A 10,204-nucleotide genomic window follows, 5' to 3' on the forward strand; every position below is an offset into this window, starting at 1 on the left:
GTCTTATTTCTTCATTTAAAGATAAAAACAGGTGATTGTAATAAGAATAATAAAAACAAAGGAACAATAAAAACAAATAAACATCCTCTGCTGTCATCCTCGTCTACAGAGACAGGAAACACCTTCTGGTTTCCATGTCGATCTCAGATCAGAAATAATCCACGTTTCACCGTAGTTTCAGTATCTGGACACGTTCTAGACATAAACGCATCATTTCTCTGTAAGGATGATGATGATGAATGTAGTGTAATGTGACTGCTTTGTGTTGTCACCATCCAAACATTTCAAACTTCAAAAAGGAGCTGAGCCAGAAGGCGAAGCTCTCGATTTACCAGTCGATCTACGTTCCTACCCTCACCTATGGTCATGAGCTGTGGGTCGTGACCGAAAGAAGGAGATCTCGTATACAGGCGGCTGAAATGAGTTTCCTCCGCAGGGTGGCCGGGCTCTCCCTTAGAGATAGGGTGAGGAGCTCGGTCATCCGGGAGGGGCTCAGAGTAGAGCCGCTGCTCCTCCGCATCGAGAGGAACCAGTTGAGGTGGTTAGGACATCTGGTCAGGATGCCTCCTGGACGCCTCCCTGGTGAGGTGTTCCAGGCACGTCCCTCTGGGAGGAGACCCCGGGGAAGACCCAGGACACGCTGGAGGGATTATATCTCTCGGCTGGCCTGGGAATGCCTCGGGATCCCCCCCGCAGAGTTGGCAAATGTGGCTGGGGAGAGGGAAGTCTGGGCTTCCCTGCTTAGGCTGCTGCCCCTGTGACCTGCACTGCAAAACTGCAACTAGTCCTGCTGCAAAACAATAAGGACTCCTGCTGCAAAACAACAACTAGTTATGCTGCAAAACAACTAGTCCTGCTGCAAAGCAACAACTAGTTATGCTGCAAAACAACTAGTCCTGCTGCAAAGCAACAACTAGTTATGCTGCAGAACTAAAGTCATCATCCTGACTGCTGACAGTAAAACCAGGATTTAGTGGATTTTCTCAGAATTTATGTGGAATTTTCCAGGTTTTTTCCACAAACTCGTGCAGTTTCAGTAAACTCACATTTGTCAGCTTCAGTTAACTTCTGTAAACTTTATTGTCATCCACTGAAGTTAACAGAAATAAACCGGTTTTTAGACTAAAGCCTGTTTGTTGTATTTGATAGTCTCATAAAAAACATCGACCTGTGTAAATCCCCCCCCCCTCAGGACAGCTTGGTGGTGGCGGGTTGGTCTTACTGTGTAAAACAGAGTCGTATTCGTAGGGCTGCGACAGGAAGTGAGGTAAGGTGAGGATCATGGCACTAACAGCCATCAGCAGGCCGCTGATTCCGATGATCCGAGGACGGTGGACCCGGTTCCCAAAGTAGCTGACGAACACGATGAGGAGGCCGTTGCTGACCTTAGAGACGGAGACAAGCAGCAGCGGAGACGCAGAGACGATGAAACCTGATGTGTTTTTGTGAGTTCATTCTAAAGTCAGCAGACAGAAGATGCATGTTTAACAAACGAAAAACATTTACATGTAGTTTACATCCCCCCTCCCTCAGTGAGCACATACAGAACATTCCTCATCATTCCCGACCCTGGCATCCCACCTCCCCCACAGGAAGAGCAACTTTTAGTCCCAGTCTCCTTCAAATAAAGCTCTCCTAATCCCACTCAGCGTGTTGATGTTGGCTCCTACCTCGTTGAGAGAGGAGATGGTCCCCGACGAGTAGCTGCTGAGGCCATAGCGTCTCTCGATTGTGGTGATGGTGCTCTTAAAGTAGGCGCTGTAGAGCAGCTGAGAGAACTGCAGGAGGCCGTGGCAGAGCACGAACAGCTGGGACAGAAGATAAAGAAAGTAGGAGTCACAAATGTTCTTCATTCTTATCAGCGAAGCGCAGACTCACAAATTAAACATGATGCTTGTCGACGTTTTGATCCTGCAGAAAGTTAGACGGAGGAACTGGGAGGGAACGCGTCTTCCCAGCAGTCACCTGGGAAAGTTCCGTCTGCGGCGCCGGACCAGTAAAATAACAGCAACAAACAGTAAAAACCTCACATTTTACTGCAGGTTTACAATCAACATGTTTTCATGTGACAAATTATTGTTTCAGAGAATATTATGAAGCCCAGTTCATTATTTATACATCTCATTGTAAATATTTCCCCCTGGGATTAATAAAACGTTGATTTTATCTAATTTATTTTATTTAAATTTATTTTGTTATCTATTTATATTTTTTGAACGATATTTCTAAATAGAAAAGCAAAGTTTTCATATAAAAAAAAAAGATCAATTTGTATTTTTTTGTTTAAATTGTAATGACTTTTTAGGAAAAGAAATTCTGTTTGATGAAATAATAGTTTTTTTCATTTTATATTCTTTAAATTAATTTTATGTTAATAGCAAAACTTTTTCTGTTGAATATATTTTTACCTTATTGGGTATTTTGTTTTTGCTTATCCCTATTCATTTATTTTGTTTGTATTCTTTTCTTGCTGCTCATTCCAACTTCCAGATCAAGATAGAGCAACAAAACCCCAGAACATCTAATCCCAGATATTTGGGACTGAACATCGAAGCGTGTAACTTGTTTATGCAAAAGCTTTTACAGCTTTTATTACACGTGGTGAACCAGTTTGATAAATATGTATAAACATGGGACTGGGATGGATGTTTGAGGGTTTGATGGACAGTTTTTCTTTTAGCTTTCAGCCAGTAGATCCCAGCAGCTAAAAGAACAGCTGATTTATTGATTGACCATCTGTCTATGTGTTTAATCCACTATATACAGTAATTAATTTGTGGAGGCTTTCTTTCCTCTGATACAAATGTCTTTGTGACACAAAGTAGCTCTTTTTTCACAGTTCACATCTTGTTTAACATCTTTTCACAGGCGAGGCGCTTCAGGTGTTCCTGCAAGACTGCAGAAATGCTAACGGTTTAAGGCTTTCCGGAAAGATTTCTGTATTTCACACGCTGAATCTCACCAAAGTTTACACATTAAATACTCTCTGGTGATTGACCACCCCACTCTGTCTTCTGTCTTAACTTGACCACCCCATTAAAAATATCTTAGATACGGCCCTGGAGGTGCTGTGAAGTGAAATCAGCCGTCATGTGATGCGGCGTCCTGCAATAAACAGCAATGAAATGGCATTTTTCAGCCTCAGGATGCTGCAGGCCAACAACAGCTCCAGGAATGGACTCAATAAACCTCACCGGTCCATCTAAAAGAATCAGAAACACACATTTTTAAGGAAATAAAGTTAGTTTTTCATTTATTCATTTACATATTTTCTTTTATTTCCCTGATTATATATCTCATAATAAATCTATACAATTATATTATTATTACAATATTATACAATATACAATATTATTATTATTATTATTGTTGTTATTATTATTATTATTATTGTTATTATTACGTAATTTAAGTACATTTCCACATGTGTGTAGAAGTCTTCTCTCCTTATTAGACAAACTAAAGTCAGATCTATGAACTCAGAAAGATAAAAACTGAAAATCTTGTCCATCTTTTCTGTTTGCTTGCATTCCCCTGGAGTGTCTCCACATAGCCTGGAAGGTACGCATACCGCCATCTGAGAGACTCTGGGGTAGGATGTGCTTCACATACACACACAGAGGTGGCGATGGTGATGCGTGTTGGTATTAAACGTGACGTTCAAACATCTATAAATCCTGACGTTGAGCGTGTTTACCGGCAGCCACGTCGACAAAGACAGAATGAGCTGAGCAGCCACCTGAGAACAGTTAATGCTCCTATTTACTCCTGGATTCACGCTTCGTTAGCAGACACAATAGAAGCTTTTACAGTGTTGATAATATTTCAGTCTCATTTTCCATCAGATGGGATTAAATTATGTGAATACATCAACGGGATGTAGTTGCTCAGGCAGGAAAGAGTTTGTCTTGTTTGTAATTTAGGTCACAATCTAACAAAAGAACTGAAACATTTATCCGTCAAAACAAACAGTAATCCTCAAAACCCACCTGATCTCTGTTGCCCCGAGCGATGCCCCTTATATTGTCATGCCTCAGGTACAGTAGTGTGTAACACTGTGGAGTAAACTGTGATGGATATCTGACCCTTTAGGTGGTCTACAGAGGTTTTCCAGCATTTCTATCCGTCCAGGAGGTATACAGTCCAGATGTAGTGTTTATTCAGAGACTCTAGATGGTAAATCCACAATGATCCATGATAACACCATTATTTATCACATCTTCATCACCATCACTACCATGTTGCTAAGAGACCTCTATTTTCATCTAGATATGATGATGAAGACACTTCTTGCTAAACTTTCCACCAATCAAAGAGCTTAAACTGACAGTAATGTCCAATCAGGAGCAGCCAAAGATCAACAAGTGATGAGAAAAGCGGGAAAATAATGATCCTCTATGGCTGGAATAAAGCCAAGAAGACGTTTGGGATGCAGCTGAGGTGGAGGTGCTTTAGTGAGGATAGCAGGTAGATAGTAGCAGGAAGACGTGTGGAAACATGGAAATAGTTTGTGTTGTGTGCTTGTGTCAGATGTGAGAGAATGATGTGCAAATGAGAAAAGGCTTGGTCCCTGTTTTCTTCTTCTGCTTGTTTTTTATGCCGCTATATCGATTCATACATTCATTTTACATAATTTTATACTCATAATCTGACAGCTGAGGCTGAAACATCATGTCTGCATGTTGACTGGGGTTAAAAGCTTCAGCTTCTATAGACTGATTTCTATATGAAAAGTAAAACATAGCGATGAAACAGCAAAAAATGACAAAGTTTTAAACCGCTCATGAAGCCAGTTTTGCACAAATTTAAGAGAAAACAGAGAATTTGACTTTAACTCAGATGCAGAAACAGCATATGCTCTTGGTTATGTGACTAACGTAGGAGGAACGTCGTCCAGATTAAGTAAAGTTGTGTTCTGTTGAAATCTTGACATTTATGTGACATGACATTATAAGAAAGCCAAGGAGAAGTTTTTTACCATAATGTCAAACTATGAGGAAGGATTGTTTGGCACTTTCTGATATTTGTGAACAAAAAAAAGTGGAAAAACTTTTGCAGAAGTTGTTTCTGCATTCTGAATAAATCTTTTTTTTTTAAACCAGGCAGCTCTTTCTCTTTGCAGGTTATTGTGTCACTTTCAGCCCACAGCAGGGGAAGAATTGACGGAAGATCACCATCGGACTTTACGTGCTTTCATTTCAGAGGCACGTGCTGTTGATAAGTTGCAGGCAATCGTCTTTTCTTTAGAAAACAGCTGACCTACTTTGTAAAAACTGAAAATAAAAAGTACATCAGGTCCCCAGGACACTTTAAAGAAACTGTTTACAGGATCACCTCCCTTTCTCGTGCAACACAAAACAGGTTTGTTAAACAATGGACTGTATTTCAAGTCCTGCCACTGGTTTGTACATTACATGCTACACACACACACACACACACACACACACACACACACACACACTGGTGGTCAACCGGAGTTGCTGATACTGTGGCTGAAGTCTGTCCCGGCCTGATCTGTGTCCTTCTTCTTTACAAAAAATAAAAAATATCAAATTTGATCTTCATTCTTACATCTTCCTCTACAAAACCAGACTGGTTAAATGATATATTTCTTCACATTTTCATGCTGTAGCTACTTTTAAGCCTGGATTTAAACCGGTTCATGTAGCGCTAGCTTAGTGAGCGCTACAGTTAGTCACAAGGATACTGAGGTACTTTTTCAGCCTTTTTATGGTTTATATCACAACTCCAATTTAAAATCCTGATGAACTGAGTTTATTTTTAGTCCCTAAATACTCCCACTGAACACTGAACATCACCTGGTTTCATCGTATTAGCTTAAAACTAATATCATGCTATCATATAGCTATAACGGATTAGCACTGCTTCATAGCGTCAAGCTAACATCAGATTAACAGTCTTACATAGACGGACGAATGGATGGATGGATAGATGGACGGATGGATAGATAGATGGACAGACAGACAAATGGATGGATGGTAGATGGATGGATGGATGAATGAATGAATGAATGAATGAATGAATGAATGGATGGATAGATGGATGATGATTGGATGCATGGACGAATGGATGGATGGACGGACGGATGGATGGATAGACAGACGAATGGACGGATGGATGGATAGATGGATGGAGGGATGGACGAATGGACGGATGGATGGATAGATGGATGGACAGACAGACGGACGGATGGATGGATGAATGGGTTATTTATTTTGGAAACCACTTTAAAATTGACTTCAAACTGGTGTAGTGAAACTGTCATGGAGGCAACCTGCTGTCGTATTTATCGTTACCATCAGCTTTTATTTTGGCGGAGAGGAAAGTGGAAGTCAGATAAAGTGAAGTGGGACTGTCTGGGACCAGCTGTTTGGTTTTCATGTTCATGCGACTGCTTGTTTAGTTTAATGAGTATGTCCACATACACCTCCGGCAGATTCTCCAGCATGCCTGCTGAATCTCAGTCCTGTTGCGTTCTTAATGACGTCGAACCTCCAACTTCCACCACCTACATTCCTTTAAGGCACTGCATTACAGTTTGGGTTTGGTGGAAGTTTCTTTCAGGTCCCACTCTGCCCACCAAGGTGACAAAGACTTAGACTTTAAGAAATCTGGAAAGTATTTTGTATCCATGAAGCAGTTCAGCCAGCAGTGGAAATTTACCAAGTCTAGCTGTGAGCTCCAAGGGTTGAAGATCTGACTCTGACCTGTGTGAGGACAAAGTGTCGCCTGCAGGGAAGCTGTCAAACACAACAGAAAGCAAATGTTCATAATGCCAACAGAGTAAGAGTTTTTGAGCTGGATGGACATATCTGATCATTGTGCAACATGTTTTTCTCTGAACATTAAACCATTTATTCTAACGTGAAAAGTCATTCTGAAAATCACCTTTTCTTCTTCCTCTATAGTTTTAAATAAACCCGGCAGCAGTAAGAGTTTTTACAGGGTAAAACAACCTGCGCCTCTCATCACGCCCAATACATCAGCCGCTGCTAACTGTGAACAACTCCCACAACCAAAATATATCATCCTGCAGCTCTGAGCTGTGTTCACGCTGAGCAGGACAGCCAAAGTTCACCCTAACAGAAGGATGTGACCATGCTTTCAAGATGAACCCTGCTGTGTCAACGTCCTCCACCCGAAGCCGCGCTTCAACATCAAGCTTTCAACACGGCGAGGCGAAGGCTTCAAATAAAACTAAACAGAAACAGTAGAAAGTAACGTATGAGCTACTTGGACCTGCCGTCCTCATAGAAACCACAGTTCTAGTTGTCTGCACCACATTATCGCATGTGTAACTGGAACCTGTTGTACACAAAACATGGTTGATTACACGGACATTTGGTAGTATTATAGATCAATAGATCGAGAGACAGATATCTGAAAAGGTTGATAAATTGTTTATCCTCTATTAACACCATCACTGCTGCTGTTTGTGTCTGCAGTTTGAACTCTTTCCAGGAAAAGTTATATTCCTGGAAATGTACCATTTTTACACACAAACACTTGTTTCACAACGGAGTACACAACCTCTTAGCAAGAAGTATGACACTAAAGTTTATTTCATTAAGTAGGCCATACTTAGTACTATATGCCATTAACTTGTAGTGTACTTGAACATACATTATTTTAATACTTATTTAGACTAAACTGGAACATTTTAAGGTAAACAAAGTACACCTAAATAAGCTATAATGAGGACTAGAAGTACATAACTAGTACAATGGCAGTACATAGAGTAGTGCGCTCCACCAAGTGAAGGCTTCGAACCGGTGATGTTTTCGCTGTGAGGTCACGATGCTAACCGCCATACCACCATGCAGCCCAAACACTGAATATTAATGAATAAAATGCTACGTTGCACACCCACCTACAGGAAGTAAAGACTTCCTGAAGAGCTGATGGTGTTTGGACTTTATTATATGGAGTTTCTGATGACTCTTTCATCTGCTGCATCTAAACAAACCAACATTTCTATCTAAACACGCTGCATGTCACCAAATCGAACAGAAAACTACCATTTGCTAAAATAAACCAGAGTCCCATACAGAAGGGATAACGCCCAATGAGGTGTCCATGATCAGAGGTGAATGCACGACACAGAGACGTGAAGTTTCTGATGTGAAACGCAGGACGGGTGCTTCGCGATATCCATTCGTTTCTGATAACTGAAACTTTGTCGGGCATCATCGGGCTTGTAGCACGGTCCCTAACAAAAGTCATATGAAATCAATTTTTAATACATTAATGTTGATTTTTACTGTTAAAATCTGAAGTTTTTCACAAGAAACGGCTGAGTGGACTTTTTAAAGTGGCTTGTAGTGACGTGTTGCCAAGGTAACCGGCTGTGAACACAGAACCGCCAGAGATGATGCTTAACATTATGTTACATGATATGAAGTATATTTCAGAGGGTACGTGCTCCTCTTACCGCTTCTGTGTTTCCAGACCATGATTTGAAACCTATTAAACTTAAAATGTTTTATTTTTTTGTTCCAGGCTCTTATCATGTTTATTTCTGCTGGGCTTTTCGACATGGGAGCCCCTAGTGGACGAGTGGGAAACTGCAGTTCTGTATTGGCTTTACTTTGCACCCCTGGAGGTTGTTACTCGGCAACAACAGTCCTTTCGCTGATGTTCCAATTGGTGTATTTCTATTTGGGTTTCACACAGTCTTTATAAGGCAATTTAAGGGTTAAAATGTACATTTTCAAGTAGACAAAAAGTACACTTGTCTACATACTGCCATTGTACTGGTCATATACTTCTAGAGCATGTTATACTTTATTAAAGGATGCTTAAAGTATACAAGTAAACTCTTCTCTGTACTAGTTATATACTTCTAGTCCACATTCTAGTTTAATTAAGTATACTTTTACTAACTTAAAATGTTCCAGTTTATTCCAAAGAAGTATTAAGTTAGAAAACTTTCCAGTACACTGACAGTATATGGTCCATAGTATACTTGCTACTTAAACATATATACAAGCATACTCAGTAAAATATACTACTTAGTCAACGACTTTACCTCATTCTGTACTTCGATCAAAATACACCAAGTATTACTACATTGTGGCAGAAAGAAGTATAAAGTATACTTAAGTACAAATACAAGTTTCAGTGTTAAACACTCAAAAATAGAGGTACAAGATCAGGACATTTCTGTACCTATAGGTACATTTTAAAGAAATGTTCTCTCAAAAGTACAATACTGGTCTTTAAGAGACCAGAAGCACACCTTCAGAGTACGAAAAACGGTTCAAAGTGACATAAAGTACAAATTTGTACCATTTTGACCATAAGGGTACCTGCAGCTTTGAAAAATGTCATGTTAATGGCTGTAATGTTACAAACTAGAGCAGAGTTGAGTGATGACAGTAGTACTACTTAACAGTCATTTACTACACCAGACAATGAAGGTCAGATGCAGCAAACTAAGTGTATGTCTGGTCAGTAGTTTGAGTTTTTGAAGATTATTTCTAGATTAAAGATAAGATAATATTGCGAAGTGGAATGGAACAGGCCTAATGCTGTGGAAAACATAAAAAACATAACTTGAAAGGGTGAGGTTGAACTTGATAAGGTACAAAAATAGACCAGAACTGAAGGGTACAGAAATGTCTCTCAAAAGAGTACACCCCCAGCGACAAGCATTTGTACCTTTTTAGGTACAAGCTGGTACCTCTATATTTGAGTGTGAACTGAAGTTTTTATGTACTTACTGACTTTTTTTTTAAATATATATTTTCCAGTATAAGTCAAGTATACTACAATATTCTCATAGAAAACATAGAAGTAAACTTAAACTACCTCAGATTTATGTAGTACATATAAATAAATTACTTTTTGCAACGCGATGACACCACTGGTGTCAGCGTTCTGGTGTTAGTGGGGGGATAATGGGACCCTACTGGGAGTGTTAGTGGGGGGATAGTGGGACCCTACTGGGAGTTTTCTCCTCCTGCCAGGCCAAGGTGCAGAAAGTTGCGGTGATAAGAAGCAGAAAGCCGCGCAGCTTGGAGCGGGACTGACGCGGACTTACCTTTATGCTGCAGCACCGCGTCCGCGCGTCTTTGTGGATAAACATGTCCGTGGGCTGGTGGGAGTCCTGCGCGTGCAGAGTGAGCGGCAGTGAGCTGAGATCTGTGTCAGACTGATGTCTTTGCCCCCCTCCTTCCTCCAT

The 10,204-nt window shown here is 40.5% G+C and overlaps 1 protein-coding gene across 1 annotated transcript in view; it reads right to left on the reverse strand.

The window, feature by feature from the left end:
* The window catches only part of slco2a1 (solute carrier organic anion transporter family, member 2A1), a gene marked incomplete at its 5' end in the record, with an annotated part of 29,708 nt that extends 19,504 nt beyond the window's left edge, over nucleotides 1-10,204 (reverse strand). Inside the window, 3 exons of the mRNA XM_079245723.1 lie at nucleotides 1,223-1,385; nucleotides 1,671-1,808; nucleotides 10,064-10,204. Coding sequence (XP_079101849.1) covers nucleotides 1,223-1,385; nucleotides 1,671-1,808; nucleotides 10,064-10,204 — 442 coding nt within the window. The remainder of the gene's footprint in view (nucleotides 1-1,222; nucleotides 1,386-1,670; nucleotides 1,809-10,063) is intronic.

The sequence above is a fragment of the Telmatherina bonti genome, assembly GCF_933228915.1.
Source record: "Telmatherina bonti genome assembly, chromosome: 8".
NCBI lineage: Eukaryota > Metazoa > Chordata > Actinopteri > Atheriniformes > Telmatherinidae > Telmatherina > Telmatherina bonti.